This window comes from Geotrypetes seraphini, chromosome 4 (genome assembly GCF_902459505.1).
Source record: "Geotrypetes seraphini chromosome 4, aGeoSer1.1, whole genome shotgun sequence".
Taxonomy (NCBI): domain Eukaryota; kingdom Metazoa; phylum Chordata; class Amphibia; order Gymnophiona; family Dermophiidae; genus Geotrypetes; species Geotrypetes seraphini.
In genome coordinates this window covers 144,584,840-144,605,472 of record NC_047087.1, presented here as the reverse complement: position 1 = coordinate 144,605,472, position 20,633 = coordinate 144,584,840, and the positions used below count along the sequence as shown (strand labels likewise).

Sequence of the window (20,633 nt, the reverse complement as noted above, 5' to 3'; positions counted from 1 at the left end):
CCTGACAGGCTCTCTACCCTATCCCTGTCCATTCTTTACTGCCCTCCCCCTGACTACCCTAACCTGCCTACCCAGCCGACGGGCAACACGAGGGCTCTACCAGCCCCGCGTTACCTCACGCTCATCGACACAGGGTCTCAGGCTCTCATTTTCCTGGAGTAGAATAATATCTGATTTAATATCATCCAGATAAGACAATAGTTTACGTTGCTATATTACATTATTAAGACCCTTGACATTTAAAGATGTTATGGAGAGTGACATTTGAAAAGAAGAAATAGGATCCGACACAACAGTATAATGTCTGCATATGAAAAATATGAGAGGAAATACAAATTAGAGAATGCATACATAGCCATTAAAAATGAAACAGAGGTGGAGAATATCAAAGAAATACCAATGAAGAAAATAACAGCTGGATCTGGAAAGGCCATCGGTCTCTTTCCCCACCCACCCCCACCCACCTGTATCTCAAACAAGATCCTCAACCTAAGTACCCATAAATAAAGACACAACAACATTAAATTGGAAAAATAGAGTCGCAGCTCTGTTTATTATAACAACAATAACACAGAATTATGAACAACCATCAAGCTACCATACAGTTACATATAAACAGCTATATGGCCCCCGTGACCCCGCCCCTGTCAGCAAAGGTCAGGGGGGGTGGCAGGAACCGCCCTGCCCCTTCGGTCAGGTCACCAGCCCACCTGGGACCCGCTTCCGAACCAGCTGCCCTCTAGCCACTCATTTCCGGATGAGCCCCGGCTTTTTGGTAGCTTGAACCCCGCCTGCAACTCTAGAGCTCCCACCCGGGAACCAAACCACCCCGCAAAGGGAGGGTGGGCGGGAAAGCCGCCGCCGAGGACAGAGAGAGACCCGACACTCGGCGGCTTGACTCTAAAATAACCCTGCCCTGAGCGTCCTGCCGCTAGCCAATCCTGCACTCCTAAACTCGGCAGGACGCATTTCCTCCTATCCTAAACTCCCTTTTAAACTTTGTCCCGCCTCTCTTCCCCCCAAGAACCAATCCCGACGGGCAGACACGAAGAGCCTTCCAGCCCCGTGTTATCAACGCCCGTCGAGACTAGCTCTCGGGCTAACTTTAACAGCTGGATCTGGAAAGGCCATCGGTCTCTTTCCCCACCCACCCCCACCCACCTGTATCTCAAACAAGATCCTCAACCTAAGTACCCATAAATAAAGACACAACAACATTAAATTGGAAAAATAGAGTCGCAGCTCTGTTTATTATAACAACAATAACACAGAATTATGAACAACCATCAAGCTACCATACAGTTACATATAAACAGCTATATGGCCCCCGTGACCCCGCCCCTGTCAGCAAAGGTCAGGGGGGGTGGCAGGAACCGCCCTGCCCCTTCGGTCAGGTCACCAGCCCACCTGGGACCCGCTTCTGAACCAGCTGCCCTCTAGCCACTCATTTCCGGATGAGCCCCGGCTTTTTGGTAGCTTGAACCCCGCCATGAGCCCGAAATCCTATTACGGGCTCCCCCCAAGAAACAGAGCTGCGACTACAAACCCCTACTCTCCAAACAAGCCTCACAACATGCCGCAAAGTCCTCAAGAAACAAATCCAAACCCACATCTGAAAGATGAACACCGTCCCTGGCAAACAAACCCCTACAAGTTACATCCACCCATTCGTGTCTGATGTGAAGCCCCCCCCGAAGCGCCACCCACGCCCCAATTTGTTTATTAACTTTGGACAAACCCCTGGTCCACTTCTTGGACCCCAAACACCGAGGTCGCGGGACAATATCCGACCAAGCCAACCTCGTAGCAGGGAACCAAGACATGATACACCGAAAATCATCTCGGGCTGCATTGACAAGCTGCTTGCCAGTGTAAGAGTCCACATCGTTTCCTCCCAGATGCACAACCAAGATGTCTGGGCGATAAGAGCAGGTCCGCAGGTCTCGCATCAGGGGCAGCAGCTGATTCCACCGCATGCCCCGCTGTCCCCACCACGAGACTCGAACACCTCGGTGAAAAAGGCCAAGATGCATACCACCCTGTCGGACCGTCGCCCGATCACTGGCCCAGTGAATAAAGGAATGCCCCACGATCCACACCGTAAAGGAACGAGGGACCCAACCTACAAAACAAAGCAAAGTACTGAAACAGAGAGAATAAGACCAAGGAGAGAACACATGCCAGCGTGCCAGAGCAACAGGCTCGGATGCAAACAAAAGTGCTCCCCAACCCAACTCCCAACAGTTAAAACACAACCCCCCTCACACCAAATGCCCACCCCAGTACAGCTACGACAAACCAGATTAGCGCATACCAGTACGAATGTAACCTCTGAAAGCACCAGAAACCCATCTGCCCAAGCTTTGAATGACTCCGTCATTGAGACCCGCTTCCCGAGCACTCGTCGCCGCTCCTATCCGAAAGGAGTGAGTCCCAAAACGCGCTGGATTCAGCCCACAGCGCCCCAAAGCCTTTCGCAACACGGCCAGCAGTTGATAACGGGTAAGAGGAGACCCGTCATGGTGAACCAATAGAACAGATCCCCCGACAGGCCGGATTGCCAAGTACTCCTCCAGCAAAGACACCGGACAAGAACAACTGCCCGGAACTCGCCGAAGCCGCACCGACTGCCCCCGACCTGTCTGATCCGTTTTAGATCGCGCCACCAGCACTCTCAAGGTGTCACCAATCAACTGCACGTGGTGTAAACGGAGTCCCTCCTCTTCCCGGCCTACCGAAGGACGCGCCAGGAGTTCCCCAACTCACAACGCCCCAAAAAAGGCCAAAGAAAAGGACACTTTGAACAAACGTTCCTCGTAGGCTGAAAGGACAACCGACCCTAAGACTTGCAGCAGCCGCACCAGCAAGTCATGAGTAATCGGTATCCTACTGTCAGGAAGGACTGGTCGGAGCCTGCCCATAGCCACCAGCATCCATTTCACCAGGAAACCAGCGGAAGGATTACCCCAACCGAAAGCCTTACAAAAGAAGGCAAAACCAGCCAATTTCCCAGCTACAGAACGACGGGAAGCCCCATTCCGGAAACAGTTCACCACAAACTCCGCCATCAGTTCATCGGAAACCGGGCCTGCAGACCAACCCTTACTCTGCAAAAAGGAGGAAACAGCCACCCAGCCAGCTCTATAATGGGTCCAAGTCGAAGGGGCCACAGAGCGCCTCAGCATGTCCCAGATGGAAGTCTCACCAGCTGCCACAGAGACTCCGGCATGGACCGTCCTTCGAGATGAGCGCCCGGAGCAAGACGACGGAACTGCAAAAAGTCAAAGCGAGACAAAGCGTCAGCTATACCATTATGAACCCCCGGTACATGACGAGCCCTGATGAACAAGTTAAGAGACAGACAGCTCCCTAATTAAGGAATTAACCAGCAAACATTTCGCAGTCTGTCTATTAACAACAGCAACCACAGCAGCATTGTCACACCAGAAGAGTAACCGCCTGTCCCTTAATCTATCCGGCCAAAGCTCGCAGGCCACGACCAACGGGAATAACTCCAGCACGGTAACATTCCTCGTGACACCACGACTGTGCCATTCAACTGGCCAACGCTCAGCACACCAGTCCCCCTGAAAATACAAGCCAAAACCGACGCCACCGGCCGCATCAGAAAACAACTCGAGGTCAAAATTAGACACCTCCCGAAACTGAATAGGAAGAGTCCCGTTAAAAGACAACAGAAAACGAGACCAAATGCGCAAATCCGTCCTAACCCCGGCCGAAATACGCACAAAATGCCGGGCAAGACGTACCCCGGACGTAGCGTGCGCCAGCCGCCTAGAAAAGGCTCTACCCATCGGCAAAACCCTGCACGCAAATTTCAAAGAACCCAGCAAAGACTGAATTTCCCGCAAGGGGACCCTCTTCGCCCCCAAAACCCGCCGAATCTGGACCAACAGCTTGTGAATCTTGCAATCAGGCAACCTGGTCACCAGCTCGATGCCCAAAAAGACGTGCGAGGTAACCGGCCCCTCTGACTTGTCCGCCGCTAACGGAACCCCAAATTCCACGGCCACAAGCTCGAATGTCTCCTTCAGCCTACCACACTCCCCAGAACCCGGAGAACCAATGAACAAAAAATCATCCAAGTAATGAACCAAGGAGTCGAGATCCGCCCTCTGAACCGCCACCCAATGCAAAAAAGTACTGAAAGCTTCAAAATAGGCACACGAGATGGAACAACCCATTGGTAAACATTTATCGAAATAAAAACGGCCGTCGAAACAAAAACCCAACAGAGGGTAAGAATCAGGGTGAACAGGCAGCAACCGGAAAGCTGATTCAATGTCCACCTTGGCTAAAAGAGCACCCGGGCCCAAGCGCTGAATGATTGCCAATGCGCTGTCGAAAGACGCATAGCGCACCGTACATAAATTGCGCGGAATACCGTCATTCACAGACCGACCTAACGGAGAGGACAAATTATGAATCAAACGAAACTGCCCAAAAACCTTCTTAGGAACCACCGCCAAGGGTGACAAATGCATGGCAGGAAAAGGTTTCTCCAAAAAGGGGCCCGCAATACGACCCCGAGAAAGTTCCTCATCTAATTTGATCCGTACCACTGACCCCAAGCGACCCACTGAGGAAGAATTACGAGAGGAAACGTCACTTCTGGGACCCTGGAAGGGGATGAGGAATCCCTCGGAAAAACCGAGTAATAATAAAGAAGCAGCCTTGGTAAGAGGGTACCGTAAAAGCCAAGGCCGCATGGCATCGACCCGAACAGGAGTGGGAAGCCTAGAAGAATCACTTACCAGGACCGGCGCCACCAGCCGATCCCTTCTTGGGACACTTAACGGACGGATGCCCTTGCCCGCAAAGCAGGCAGACATGCTTAAACCTACAGTCGGGGAACAGACACGACGATCGATTGAACTTCCAACAAGCGTCTGACACCTGACCCCCCGCGACGCCCGGGGAGCTGGTGGAAGTCCGAAAGGGCCGCCCCGAGCCAGACCCAAAGTTCCCAGGACGCGCCGAAACCCCCCCTTGAGACCCCCCAGCCTTAGACGCCATATGAGTCAACCAAAGGTTAATGTCCTGAGTACCCCAAGACATATGACGATTTTCCTCCATCTTGTCGCGAAAAGCCTCATCATAGTTGAGCCAAGCCCAACCACCGAAACGCTGATAGGCATCTAAGACGGAATCGGCGTAAGACAACAATAAACCGGAATCAATCGGACGCACTCTACCCCAAACACTAGCTAGCCTCAAAAACGACCGGATCCAATTGATAATATTCCGAGACACAGGAGAGGGACGCACAGGAACTCCGTCCTTTTTAACTTTCTTTTTAGATTTCTTATGAACACGCCCCTCCAACAGCCGGAAAATATCAACACACCTACGTTTTCGAATTTTTCGCCGCCACACCTTCGGCACTTTTTCCCACAATTCAGACAACGCGACCAACGCCGGAGCACCCCGAGAGCTAACGTCCGAAGAGCGAGACTGACCCAAGAGACCCTCCGTCCCCGAAACAGAGGGTGAGGAAGAACTAGAAGAAGAAGAAGAAGAGTCAGACGAGGAAGAAGAGGACGACACATGCCCCTTACCCTTACCCTTCTTCCTATGACGTCTTCTAGCCCTTTTACCCCCACCAATCCCCCTTTTGTCCCCATTACCCAGTCCAGCAGCGCGCTGAGGCTCTGCCACTCCTGAAGTCTCCACGCCAGTGGCGCCCCCCGCAGCAGCCACCACATCCTCCATCGTCTGACCAGGATCACGATCCACCACCACCGACGCTGATGCTGCTACCGATGCCTGACCAGGTCCAACCGCTCCACCGCTCGATGTCTCCGGTCTCGAACTCAGGTCCTGCAAAGCAGAAAGAGAAAAGGGAGCAGCACCCGAACCAGAAGAATGAGATCCTAATGCCAGAGAAGAGGCAAGACCCTGTGAACCCCCGCCTAGAGGCTGAGGACCCAGGCCCCACCCTACCGTGGGAAAAGACCCCCCGCCTGAGGAAGACGTAGACCCCACCACGGGGGAAGGAAAAGGAGGCCAGAAGCTGGAACCCCAACCCTGAAACCAAGGACCCGGAGGCCAAACAGGCCAGGGGAGTGGGAAAGAAACAGACTGAACCGACCCCTGGGACAAAGGAAGGGAACCGCCCTGAACACCGGTAACGGAACTAGGAGTCTGAGAGGGAAAAACAGGAAGTTGACTAGCCCCAGAGGAAGACCCACCAGCCCCCGTCGAGCCACATGCTCCCAGACCCGAAGGAAAAACAGGGGAAGAGAAAGAACCTAACCCCGGGAAAAGAGGGAAACCAGGAGACCCTGCGCCTGCACAAAAGGAAACACCAGCCAGGCTACCACCCTCCCCAGAAGGACCAGCCCCAGCAGTACGAGGGACCGGGAGAACCTCAAGGGAACCACAAACCTCTCCCACAGATAAAGGAACACCACTCTCACCAGACCTACCCAAAGAAGACCCAGCAGATCTTCCCCGACCCCCTTTTGGAGGCCCGCCCCTCCACCCCCGGCGACCCACAACAAGCGCAGCGGCCGTCATGGCAGACAAGGCCGTCAGTTTAGAAGACCGAGCGGACTGAGGACGAGCCCCAGCGTCAGACGGAAGAGAACTCACCAAGTCTGACACAGGTTCCTCATCAAAAGAATCACCAGCTTGAAAAGACATCTCGGCCAGGTCCTCCACGTGCTCCGCCAGCTCCACTTGCTCCGCCAGCCCCACGTGCTCTGCCATCTCTACCGAGGAACCGCACTGCTCCAAACACCACAGACCGACACGTGGAAGAAAAACTACCCGAGCCACCACCGAGGACAGGAAAACAGCAAACCTCACTACACAAAGCAACGCGAGCCCCACGCGAGCAGAGAAAAACGAAAAAATTCACTAAAGCCGCCGCCGAGGACAGAGAGAGACCCGACACTCGGCGGCTTGACTCTAAAATAACCCTGCCCTGAGCGTCCTGCCGCTAGCCAATCCTGCACTCCTAAACTCGGCAGGACGCATTTCCTCCTATCCTAAACTCCCTTTTAAACTTTGTCCCGCCTCTCTTCCCCCCAAGAACCAATCCCGACGGGCAGACACGAAGAGCCTTCCAGCCCCGTGTTATCAACGCCCGTCGAGACTAGCTCTCGGGCTAACTTATAGAAATAAAGAGCAAAAAGATATACTTGAGGAGGTGAAATAACCAACTGCAAAAAAGCAGCAGGCCATATTATACCGGCGGCTGATGTGCCAAGGCCTGACAGCCGAAGAAAAACACATCCAGCTAACCTATTGAGTTAGATTGTAGAAAAAATAGCTCTTGCTGCATGCTCATTTACACAGAGCAAACAGGATGTCAGCAAGTTTAAGCAGTAAAACTAGAGTAAACATCTGAACCAATTTAGGCTAATTGGTAAATAGCCAGTCATAACAATAGAGGCAATAAAACAGTTGAAGCGAGACTAATGAGGGAAGAACAAACACAGGAGCATGCTGTTAGAAAAACAAGGTGTCAGAGTGACCGTATAGAAGCAAAAGGCAGCAGCACACATTGAAAGGCCGATAACAGCTCCAGAGAGAGATACCACCAACATTAATTCTGGTAAGGCTGGGGCCCAAGGCGGGAAGGTGAAAGACAGAGAGCACGTTGTCAGCAAGTAGTGCAAAGGGGAGCATAGAGACAGAAGCAACAATAAGAAAGTGCATGTAAGAAGTAAAGGAGCCATAATCACTCAAAGGGGGAAAGCATCTTAGTGAGGAAGCGTTCCGTTGCCCTGAAGAAGAGAGTCACTCTTGTATAAACAGCCATGCGTCAGATAACAGCTGAAGGTGAGTCCGAATCAGACAGTGTCGATCGGGGTCGGCGACAATTCCTCTATGTAGGTGGCCAAGAGCTCTGGATTGGTGAAGTCCTTTGTTTGGTTTAAGTATGTCACCCCGCATCCGCGCTGGATAGAATAGGCCAAAACAGAATGCAAGGAGCTGCTGCCGGGCTTTCACTGTGTTCTTATAAAGATCCGGGAGAATGAGAATCCTGTTACCCTCATATGTAATAGAAGCCATAGATCTTGCTTTTTGCTGGATAGCAAGTACTTGTGGATATCTTAGGATTTTCAAGACGATGGGTCGCGGTCGACGGTCGCTTGGGAGCCTGGAAGATGGCGACCGGTGGACGCGCTCTATCTCGAAGTCGTGAGTGAAAGAGAGGTCCAGCAGTTTGGGGATAAATGCTTCGAGGAAGGTGACCATGTTATTCCCTTCCTGCCCCTCCGGGACCCCCAAAAGACGTAAGTTATTTTGGCGAGAACGATTACTCGCATCCTCCATTTCTTTCTCCAGGGCCAACGTGTGTTTCACATGGCCCTGTACCGCTTTAACATTAGCCTCCGTCGTCACTGATCTAATTTCTAAATCAGTCAGTTTGGACTTGAATGTAGTCAAATCGGTGTGGATCACGGCAAGATCATCTTTAAGCTCCGTAATTGCCTCCTTTGTGTCTGTCATGAGGTCTTGAACTGTTTTAATTGCTTCCCACAGATCAGACATGGAGGGCGATTCAGTTTTATCAGATGGCTCTGAAGTGGAATTTTTCGTCGGAGATGATGGGTCCGGCTTGTGACGCTTGCTCTTAGTTGTTGAAGCCATATTTCACAAATCAGAAGATGTTAGTTAGAGGGGTAATAAAAAGTCAGAGAGCTTGTCTTGACGGACGGCTCTAACGTGGAGCTGGGAGGCCCGCGGGGCCATCCGTTGGGTAGGGATTAGGGAAGGGGGAGTTAAGGAAAGAAGGAAAAGTTTGAATCGGGAGAGGGGGGTAGAGGCCTTCCCGCCGGGGGATTGGCCTCTGATAGGGCAAAAGTCGCGGCCATAGGGTGGGGTGGGAGGTGCATATAAGGAGGGCACTCGGAGGACCTTAACGGTTTCCGGTCCTCCGAGACAACTTTGGACGGAGTCGGCGGGGTTCTGAGGGTTTGCAGCCTGCCACATGTCCTACACTTTCGTTTCCTGGCGGTCCCTGCTTACCGGAGCGTTTCGGTGCAGAGCGTTGCGTTGGGAGATGGCTCGTGCCCCGTCCGGTGTCCCCACTGTGGATGCTGAGTTGTCCCTCCTTGCCGGCGATTCCTTCGACAAAGCCGATCCGGAGCCGGTGAGTGCTCGCGTTCTGCTGCTCGAACTGCGATAGCGATGGAGGTGGGAGGGGAGGTGCTGGCTGCTGGTGTCAGGCGGGGTCGGCCCACAGGGGCAGAAGCAGGCTGCAGGGAGGATGGGGGAGGAGTTGTGGCTCACCTCGGGCGGACGGTGCATCCGAAGGGCCTTCAGCGGCTGCTCCTGGTAGGGCTGTGGGGACATCTGCTGCAGGGGTTGTGCCTGCAGCTGATGTGCTTGTAACTGACCCGGCTGGTGTAAGGGGGGTCAGTGCAGGGTTGGAATTTGGACAGCGAGGTGGGACGACGTCTTCTCCTCTAGTGAACGGGGGGGTTGGGGGGGAGATCCCAGTACATCCCTCAACGTCCGGGTCGGGTCACGGGTTGCTTGGAAGCGCGGCCAGCTGGTGGTCGCCTTGGGCGCTGGGTCCCTGGGGGACTCCTTGGGGTCCTGGTCCATGGACTGTGGTTCCGCCTCCATTCCACGGTGCTATCCCGCCGCCGCCTTGGGGCTCGGGCATTTCCGTTGGGGGTGGCCCTCGGGGGTTTGAGGGGATGGGGGACCAGCGGGTGGAGGCTTGGCCCTCAGGGCTAACTTATCCTTCTACTTTGCAGGTTGCTGGCCCCTGTCTTGATTTTTCCCCCAGGCTTCCGCTGCTGGACGAGAGTGTGTTGCTGGGACTTCTGTGACTGGAGTGTGTGTCGAAGGACTGGATGCTGCCCCACGGATGGGAGTCGAGGAGCACGCACGGGCAGCCCGTCGGAGTCCTGCTACGGTGGTTGCTGCGGAGGGCGCCACTCCTGGAGCAGCAGGTGGTGGAGACAGACCGGCTGGAGACCTGACCTCGGGTAACATGGCCTTAGAGGCTGGGGTTGTTGGTAAGGGTAGGAGGAGGAAGGGTAAGGGTAAAAGTAGGAAAGGCCGCCGGAATAGGGATTCTTCTTCGTCCTCTTCATCTTCTTTAACCTCTTCTTCCTCTTCGACGTCGTCTTCCTCATCAGGGTCACTTCGGCGGGGGACGGGTGAGAGATCAGTGCAGGAAGGGGCTGATCGGGGGGCCCCGGCTCTTGTGGCGCTGTCGGAGCTGTGGGAGAAGGTTCCACAGTCTCTTCGCTGCAAGATTAGGAAGCGTTCGTGTGTTGACATTTTTCGGCTTTTGGAGGGCCGAGTGCGGGGTCGGAGGAAGAAGAGTAAGAAGAAGGGGGGGGGAAGCCTAAAGTGGGTATGGTGTCCTGCAATGTTGTGAATTGGTCGCGGGCGTTTTTGCGTTTAGCCAGTGTTTGGGTACAGGAGCGCCCCCAGGACTACGGCCTGTTGTTGTCATACGCGGATTCCATTCTCAATGGTTATCAGCGGTTCGGTGGTTGGGCCTGGCTCAACTACGATGAAGCGTTCCATGACAAGATGGAGGAGAACGGGCACATGTTTTGGGGTACGCAGGACATTAATCTGTGGCTCACCCATATGGCAAAACCTGGGGGGTCCGGCCCGAGTGTTGCGGGTAAGCCGGGGCTTCCGGTTGCTGGGGGGGTTCATTCCTTTCGTCCCACAGGGGGCCCGGGGGCCGGGGGGGTCCCGGTCTCTGCTGGCAGTTCAATAAATCCTCCTGTTCCTTTACGGACTGTCGCTTCCGTCATGCCTTCTCCTTGTGTGGCCAAGGTCACTCGGCTCTCAAGTGCCCCAAGAAAGGAGCTGGAGCGCCCCTTGTACTGGCCAAGTGAGGTCGGGGTGCTGGGGTTGCCCACTCCGGTCCGGGTGGGTGCCATGAGACCTTTGTTGGACCTTTACGGGGATAGGCAGTCGGCTGCGATTCTGGCGGGTGGATTTAGCGACGGTTTTGTTATTCCCTGTTCACTTCCCTTGGCTACTGTGCAGGCTTCCAATGCTTCCTCGGTTTCTCAGTTGCGGGGGGAGGTGCGGTGTAAGTTGCGTGAGGAACTTGCTCTTGCACGGGTTGCGGGACCTTTTCTGGAACGCCCGTTCCCAGTAATGGTGTTGTCCCCTCTGGCGATTATTCCTAAGAAGGAGCCTGGGAAATTTTGCCTGATTCATAACTTGTCCAGGCCCGTAGGTCGTTCGGTGAATGACGGTATTCCTCGCGATCTCTGTTCGGTTCGCTACGCATCCTTCGACAGTGCTTTGCGTCTGGTTCGAATCGCGGGCTGTGGGGCTTTGTTGGCCAAGGTGGACATTGAATCGGCCTTTCGGTTGTTGCCGGTTCATCCATTGCTGGGCTTTTGGTTTGAGGGTGCTTTTTATTTTGACCGCTGTCTGCCAATGGGTTGTTCCATCTCCTGCGCAATTTTTGAGTTGTTCAGCTCCTTTCTACACTAGGTTACTGTTTGACGTGCGGGGAGAGACTCGGTTGTTCACTATCTAGATGATTTTCTGTTCGTCGGGGGTGGGGGCGGGCTCTGGCGATTGCGGTCTGCTGAAATCTACCTTCGAAGCGATGGCTGCCGAATTCGGGGTGCCGTTGTCTGCTGATAAATCGGAAGGGCCCACTTCTTGCCTCACCTTCTTGGGGATCGAGATTGACTCGGTTGCAATGGTGACTAGGCTGCCTCAGGGTAAGGTACGACAGTTGTTAGCCTTGATTTCTATGGTTCGGGGTACCCATAAATCTACTCTGCGGGTCGTGCAGTCTTTGTTGGGGTCCCTTAACTTTGTCTGTCGGGTCCTGCCTATGGGATGGGCTTTTTCGCGTCGTTTAGCGGCGGCGACATCCGGTGTTCGGGATCGCCGACACTTTGTCCGGATTACAGCAGGGATTCGGGCGGATTTGCATATGTGGTCTCTCTTCTTAGCTCAATTCAACGGGTCGCTCCCTATTCAGTTCCCGGACGCCTCTAACTTGGATCTGGAGCTGCAATTGGATGCAATTGACTCTATTGTCAGGGGGACTGGTGCGCGGCGGCGTGGCCTGAGAGTTGGCGGCGGGCAGGTATTACTCACAATGTGACCCTGCTGGAGCTTTTCCCCTTGTTAGTCGCGTGTGAGTTGTGGCCGGAGAAGTTGCAGAACCGGCGAGTTGTTTTCTGGTGTGACAACATGGGGGTGGTCGAGGTAGTGAACAGGCAGGCTGCAAAATGTTTACAGGTGAATGGGGTAATGCGGGAACTGGTCTTGCGCTGTTTGCGCCTTAATTTGTATATTCGGGCTCGGCACGTCCCTGGGGTTCAGAACAGGCTTGCTGATGCGCTTTCTCGTTTTCAATTCTTGCAGTTTCGCCAGCTGGTGCCTTCAGCGAAGGAGGAGGGGTCACCGATGCCGGAACATTTATGGGGCTTGTTGGTGAGCGGATCTGGAGCTTGTTGCAGCGGTCAGTAGCGCCTGCTACTTAGACTCGGTACAATCGGGGTTTCGTGACTGTATTTCAATTTCTGCATACGCGGGGTTGGGTCCCCGGCCCTGTCCCAGAGGTCTTGTTAGCGGACTTCTTAGCGGGATCTCAGCTGGAGGGTTATTCCCGGAGTGCGGCGGCGGGTCACTTGGCGGGCTTTGCTTTCTTTTGTAGGGCCTTCGGGTGGTCCTGCCCGGCGTCAGGGTTTTTGCCTCGCAGGATGTTGACGGCCTGGGGTCGGGTGGCTCCACGGTTGCCGGATGCTCGGCTGCCAATCACGCATGCATTGTTGTCTCGTCTCATTGAGGAGTTGCCTGTTGTGGCGAGTTCTAGTTTCGAAGCTTGTTTGTTTAGGGTGGCTTTTTCATTGGCGTTCTTTGGGGCGCTGCGGGTGGGTGAGCTGCTTGTCCACCCGGCTGACACCCTGGGCTTGCTTGGTCTCCTGTTTAGTCAGGTGCGCGTGGCTGGGGATACGGTGCGTTTGTTCATTGCCCGATCTAAGTCGGATCATCTGGGCAGAGGGCGCACATTGGTCCTGCGCCGAGTGTTGGGCTGTGCTTCATGCCCGGTCCAGTCGCTGGAAGCCTATATGGCGGTTCGACCTAGCTCAGACGTGGTGTTGTTGCTGCATGCGGATGGCGTCTGTCTCATTCGTTACCAATTTCTGGCGGTCTTGCGTCGGGCTCTGGGTCGGTGAGGTGCTGAGCTGGCGTGCTTCGGCATGCACTCTTTTCGCATTGGGGCTGCCACTAGTGCTTTTGAGGCTGGGGTTCCCGCTGGGGCCATTCAAAGACTGGGTAGATGGTCGTCTGGGGCCTATCGCGGATACATTCGTCCGACTGATTCCATACAAGGGGGTGCTCAGCCTGGTGGGTTGGGTTAATGGGTGCTCCTGAGATAGTTGGGTGGCTAGGGTGATTTGGCGGGCGGTTGAGTACTGGGTATGAGTGTTTGCCTTTCAGGGGGGTGTGGGCGGGTTCACTGCATGGCTTCTTGTTACGAACTTTTTGGGTCCTGGGGAACGTTGGCTTGACTGCTGAGTTTTGCTTTTCAGGTGCTGCGCGACGTGTCCTGTCGGTTTGGATCATTGGGCACTCCTTTGTCCATTGGGCCGGGGAGCGCGCAGTGGTACGACCGGGCGGTCAGCACTTGGGTCTCCATCATCGCGGAGTCTACGTCTCTTGGTGGGGTCAGCGGGGCATGCATTGGCATCAGCTGCTCCCCCTTCTGGAGGATCTGCGGCATCGTACTCAGCATCCTGATCTATTGCTTTTCCACCTCGGAGGCAACGATGTGAATTCGCTTAGCGGGAAACATTTAATTGATATGGTTATTGGTGATCTGGGGGTGATCCAGGGTTGGTTTCCGGGTGCCCAGCTCATTTGATCCGACATTATTCTGCGGCCGAAGTGATTGGTGTCTCGTAGATAGACCCGGGGACTCATTAAAGTGAATAGGCAGATTGGCCGGTGGGTGGAAGCTCGGGGCAGGGTACAGATCCGGCATTCCTGGGTTGATGTTTTTTGTTCGGGTGTGTTTTACCGGGATCAGGTGCATCTTTCGGATATCGGGTGGGATCTCTTACTCGATGATTTTGCTACCTGTTGTGAGCGTGTGTTGGGCCCTTAGCCGCAGCTCTGTTCATTGGTCGGGCCTGTAATGGGTTACAGGCTTGTGGCGGTATCCCGAGCTACTGGCGGCTGGTCTCATCATGGGGATGATTGGTGGGCCGGTTGGGAGCCTTGCCTGGTGGGTCGGATGACCCTGGACAATGGGGCATGTGGGGACATGCCACCCCTCAGACCCTTGCTTAGATGGCAGGGTCGGGGGCCATTTACATCTGAGTCAGTAGCTCGGGATCTGGGTCACAATGGTGATACCATTGTGCTGGTTTAATGGATAAATTGTTATTTAATGTTTGTAATGTTATTTATAATATGTAAATGTTATTTAAATATGTTAATTTTCAATAAACAGGGCTGCGGCCAGGTTTCCCCACTCAGGTTTATGTGTCTTCTTGGGGTTTGATTAAGGGTTTGATGGGCAAGAAGATGTTTGCATTAAGAAAGCGGGCCGCTCCAGCTTCCACTGTTAAAGATGATTGCAGTGCAGCAAAAGAGCAAAAAAAAGATAAGGTTTGCTGGAGCTACTTGTTCAAGCAACCATCCCAGTCGAGCTCAACAGCGCCCCCCCTATCTATAGTATTTTGATAATGGACTTAATATTGCTGCTATCCACATAGTACTAGCACTGATGTCCCTATCCAGATTTTCAGCACCAAGTACTATCTGGATACCAGTGCTGAATATACAGGTATTTTTTAGCCATTGTGATCAGTGTTAGAAAGAAAAAAAAAAGATCACAAATGCAATTCAGTATTCACCATGTAATATTAACCTGTAAAGAATAGTTTTGCATACTAAACACATTGATCCTAAAAGTTATTAGAAAATGGTAATTTACTCTTTCCAATAGTACTAAGATTAGCAGACACTCCATAAAGCTATCTAGTAGCAAGTTTACAATGAACTCTTGTATTTTTATTTAAATGCATAAAGAATAGAATGTTTTGTATGGCAATAAGGGCAATTCTGTAATTGGTTGGTTGTATTTACATGCCCCTTGTGTGCATCAATGTATGGAATACTGACACTTGTATGCATATGTATACACTTACACACAAAAGTGCCAGCAGGACTCCTAAGTGTTATTCTGTTACACCACATGTAAGTGATATAGTGTGTAAATGCAAGAAGTGAAGCATGGTGGGGCTCCCACTTATGCACTTACACAATATAGTAAGTTATGTACATCCCTGGCACATTTACTTCACCAACTATGCCAGGTCTATAACTACTGTAACTGCGGACATATACATGTTAGGCACACTGATATAGGGTTATGTCAGTATTCTATTAAGATACGGTTCTAGAATAGGCTCTCAATGTACAGCATCAGTGACCTAAATTGAGCTATCCATTTATATAATTGCTGCCAATGTGATCAAAAGGCAGATAGTTTAGCTAAGTTTAGAAGTACAAGGTTTTGACAAGTTTCTGGAGTACAGAAATAACCACTGTTTAACTAAATAACCTTTATCTCCATCTCCCACTTCTGGGAAGGAGCAACAAGGATATTTGGGATATAACAAGTACTTTCAAGTGTCCCAGCCAGGCTACTGTCAGAGAAAGGATGCTGGGCTTTATAGGCCATGTTTCTGATGCAGCATGACACTTATGATCTTAAATATTTTTGTCATCATTTTCTCAGTTAATCCAGTGTTCCAGCAAGCAGAAGATCCTATATTGAAACAAAGTGAAGTTAATGGAATAGCTCCTACCACAAATAGCACATGTAAGTTACCAGCTTTTGGAAAAGAGTCAGTCTATTAAGTACTAGGGACTAGATTCTCAAAAAAAACAAAAACCACCATAAAAAAATGATGGACTGCTGTTGCAGCAGTTATAGTAGCAATTTTAAAAAAGCGAATCATTCTCCAAAAAAACACTCATGCAAATGAGTTGGTGGAGAATAGCAAAGACTCGCTAAATTTGCATGTTCCCAACGCTGGTGATAGTGATGGGCACATGCACAGAATAAATACCCCCCTCCAAAAAAAAAATACAGCAGGAGAGATGCCCAATTTCTCCTACAGCTAACCACCGGGAAGGGGGGGGGGGTTACGTGGTGGCGGGAGAGTGTGGGCATCTCTCCTGCTGCCAAGGGGAGTTGGGGGGGTGGCGGTTGGAAAGATTGAGTATCTGCCTGCTGCAGGAGGGTGTGTCGGTTGGCAGCGGGAGAGATTGGGCTTCTCGCCCACTGCCAGGGGATGTGTTGGTTGGACAAGAGAGAATGGGCATGTCTCCTGCTGTCGAGGGGGGTTGGTTGTTAGCGATGCAGCAGGAGAAAAAAATTGCTGAACTTCAATTTGGGATTAAAAAAAAATATATATTAAATTGCATGTCAAAACACATGCCAGAGATGTGTTTTTCACAGTGCTGACACTGTATCGGCACCCTTGGACCAGTCGCTAATTTTTGTTCCAAAAGTCGATGCTACTCTTGGAGAATGTCTCGGCAATTTTTAAGAATCCACTGGATTTTTCATTTAAATATTAAAGAGTCCATTTGCATAGCAATGTCGGAGTCTGCTAATAAGCTTGAAAAAGACCTCGGTTTTGATAATCCGCTTCTAAAATACATGCTCGCTTCTAAAATCAGCTGGAACCTATTTAGAGAGCATGTTAAAGGCAGAATTTATTTTGAGAATCTGGCCTTAGGTCTCTACATTTAGGCCCTGATTCTGTCTAGGACGCCCGGGAGAGGTGTCCTATTCAGAATTGGGCCTACACTAAACCCCGATTCTGTAACCGGCATCCATGTTACAGACGCTGGTTAGAGAATCGGGTTAGATTAGACACGGCCTGCTACACTTATCGCGGCAAGGGATCTCTCTGCTGCTATAAGTATAGCGGACCGCGGCCCCCTGTCCGATTGCAGGCAGGAGGGTGACCAAAACCTCATGCCGAAAGATGCTCCCCCCCTGACACTACCGACCCCCCCCCCCACGACATTACCGATCTCCCTCCCACCCCAACACTACCGATCTGACAGGAGGGTGCCCAAACCCTCCTGCCAGAAGATGCCCCCCCCTGACAATATCGATCGCTGGCAGGAGGGTGCCCAAACCCTCCTGTCAGAAGATGCCCCCCCCCCCCCGACACTACCGATCGCTGGCAGGAGGGTGCCCAAACCAATTTTGGATGTTTTGAAAGTCCAAAAATCAGGTGGAGAAAATATCTTGAACCCAAAAGATGTCTTTTCCCCCCCCCCCCCTAAAAAAAAAAAATGGCCCAGCTAGATGTCTAATTTTTTTTGCCATTATTGAAAAACAAAAAAATCAAAATTAAAAACATCCAAACCATTTGCATGTAGGAGGAGTCGGCATTTTTAATGGACTGGCCACACAGACATGTCAGTAGAAATGTAGGGCACCTTAGGAGACACTTCTGTGAACTTCACATTAAGGGTGCCAGGTACACATCTCACCATAACCCCCCATACATTATGGTAAGCTCTCCAAAACTCCTCCAAAACCTACTGTACCTACCTGTCTACCACCCTAATAGCCTTTATGCCTGTAGGTGTCACCTACAGTGGATTTTTGGTGGGCTCACACTTTTACCACAAGTATACTAGTTAGGGTAGCATATGGGCCTGGGCTCCCTTCTCTGCAGTCCACTGCAATGCCCACCAGGCTACTCCAGAGACTTGCTTGTAGCTCTACTAGGACTGGCCATAGTATCTGCAGCTATCATAGAAACAGATATGCACTGTTTCATGCAGATATGAGGGGGGGGGGGGCCTCAGTGACTACTGGAGAGTGTGTGGGGCCATATTTTTATCCCTCATGTGGTCATCTGATCAGTTTGGGCACTTTTTTTGTCCCTTATTCATTTTAAAAACAGGTTTTAGAAAACAGAAACAAGAAAGTAGATAAAAACCAAATGGCCCATCCATTCTGCCCATCCACAGTATCCATTATCTCCTCCTCTCCCTAAAAGATTCCATGTACCTGTTCTATGCTTTCTTGAATTCAGACTAGAGAATGACACGGGGGCAAATTTTTCCCTGTCCCTGAGGGAACTCATTTTCCCGTCTGTCCTGGAGAGCTCTTGTCCTGTCCCTGCCCCATTTCTGCAGGCCGGGCCGGTCGGGGCTGTGTGCCAGTCGGGGGGGGGGGGGGTGTTGTGCCTGTCGGGGTGGAGGGGGTGTGTACAGGGCCAGGAGCGCAGGGGGGGGGAGGCTTTTTTTTTCCTTTTTTTTTTTTTTATAAGCCTGATATTTTGTGGCCTATTAAAAAAAATTAAAAAAATCCGGCAAAGCCCTGACAGCAGTGACAGGAGGTTGCTTCTCCTGTTACTACTGTCAGGGCTCTCCCTGACTCAATCCAATCCGTGCAGTCGGTTGGGGCCGTGCCTCCGATCACTTCCATTTGCATGAAGATAGTTGGTGAATTGGTCGGCCTGCCTCCAATCGCACATGGATCAGACATGGATCGGAAGGTTAGTGAATCTAGCCCAGGGGTGGGCAACTCCAGTCCTCGAGGGCCGGAATCCAGTTGGGTTTTCAGGATTTCCCCAATAAATATGCATGAGATCTATTTGCATGCACTGCTTTCAATGCAGATTCATTGGGGAAATCCTGAAAACCCAACTGGATTCCAGTCCTCGAGGATTGGAGTTGCCCACCCCTGATCTAGCTCATAGCTTGTTCTCTCATTCTGGTCCCTCCTGTCTATGTGCCCATTGGGTCACCTCCTTAAACTACCTATTAGCTGATACTTCCTGTACTTCCTTTTTCCCCACCTCTGTTTACTTCTTTCACTACTCCTGCTCGTCCCCTTCTTCTGGTGACCCTAACCTTATTTACTTTTATCCATACATAGTTTCATGTCCTTCAGTTTGCTACTGTCTATTCTCGCAGAACCTGTGTTCTGTAGTTGCTGAGACAGTGTGTTCTCAAGCAGCTACAAAAAATGCCTTATCTCCCTCTCCCTTCCTCCTTAGGCAGCCTGTCAGTCCTCTCTCTTGCTATTCCTGCATGCATCTGCAACAATTGTCACTAGAGTATTACAAAAAATATTATAAAGGGTTCCCTTCTCACAGTATCAAAGATATTAACAATACAAAAGACAGCATCTGCATCTAGGGGAGTGTGTGAGTCGCCCAGTAGTGTACCTAGCATGTGTGACACCCGGGGCCCATCATTTTTTGGCACCCCCCCATCTGTACGAAAAACATGATTTTTAGTAACAAGCCACACGTCACTCATGAGTACCTAGGAAAAGGCAGCATCTTACATACTGCAGTGAACAGTACAACATCAATACACCCATTGTAAAACTAAACAAGCCAGACTAGTACAGATGAATCCTGCAGTCAGTCCTAACAGAAAACCATGTCTTTCTAATGCACAGAAAACACCTTCGCCTAGTATGGAATGTCATCACAAACTAACCCCTCCCCCTTTTACAAAACTGTAGTGTGGATTTTAGCCACGGTGGTAAAAGCTCTGACGGACAAATAATTCTGAGCATCTGAGCTGCTACCACCACGGCTGGCGCTAAAAAACACTCCACACTTTTATAAAAGGGGGAATAAAATAGAAATACATAGGCAAAGGTTAAATTGAGCCAGCAAGAAGCTGAACTCTGCATGCAATACAACACTACAGAAACAGTGACACATGTCTCCTAAAGCAATACATAAATAGAAAATTTTTGTTCTACCTTTATCTTCTCTGTTTTCTGCTTTCCTCATCTTCTTGTTACTCTCTCCTTCCATCCACTGTCTGCCATCTCTCTGCCCCTATATGGCATCTTCTCTCCTATGCCCCTTCCAGAAAATGTATCCTCCCCCTTCCATCTCTCCTTTCACCCCCATTGGTCTGGTATCTGTCTCCTCTCCTTCCCCCCTGCTCTGGCATCTCTCTCTCTGCTCCCTTCCTCCTGTTCTTCCTTGATCTTCCTTCTCAATTTATTTTCTGCCTCTGTCTAAATTCTTTTTTACTATTCAGTCCTCAATTTCCCTCTTTCACTGTGTCTACCTATAGCTTGCAACCTCTTTCCCTCACCACTTCCAGTAACTAACTCTATCCTCTTCCCTCAATCCTGCATGTGCCCTTTTTTTTCTTTCTCCTCCCCACTTCCTTCCAACATCTGCTCCCCCTTTCTCTCACACTTCCATAAGAACATAAGAACATAAGCAATGCCTCTGCTGGGTCAGACCTGAGGTCCATCGTGCCAGCAGTCCACTCACGCGGCGGCCCAACAGTTCCAGGATCTGTGCAGTAATCCTCTATGTATACCCCACTATCCCCTTTTCCAGCAGGAAATTGTCCAATCCTTTCTTGAATCCCAATACCGTACTCTGCCCTATTACGCTCTCTGGAAGCGCATTCCAGGTGTCCACCACACGTTGGGTAAAGAAGAACTTCCTAGCATTCGTTTTGAATCTATCCCCTTTCAACTTTTCTGAATGCCCTCTTGTTCTTTTATTATTCGAAAGTTTGAAGAATCTGTCCCGCTCTACTCTCTCTATGCCCTTCATGATCTTGTAAGTCTCTATCATATCCCCTCTAAGTCTCCTCTTCTCCAGGAAATA

The 20,633-nt window shown here is 51.2% G+C and overlaps 1 protein-coding gene across 5 annotated transcripts in view; it reads left to right on the top strand.

Annotated features, from left to right (window-relative positions):
* Window positions 1–20,633, top strand: part of SLC12A3 (solute carrier family 12 member 3) — a 757,364-nt gene that overhangs the window by 615,665 nt on the left and 121,066 nt on the right. For all 5 annotated transcript variants that reach the window (XM_033941365.1, XM_033941364.1, XM_033941363.1 and 2 more), the window contains one exon: window positions 15,740–15,823. In XM_033941365.1, coding sequence (XP_033797256.1) covers window positions 15,740–15,823 — 84 coding nt within the window. The remainder of the gene's footprint in view (window positions 1–15,739; window positions 15,824–20,633) is intronic.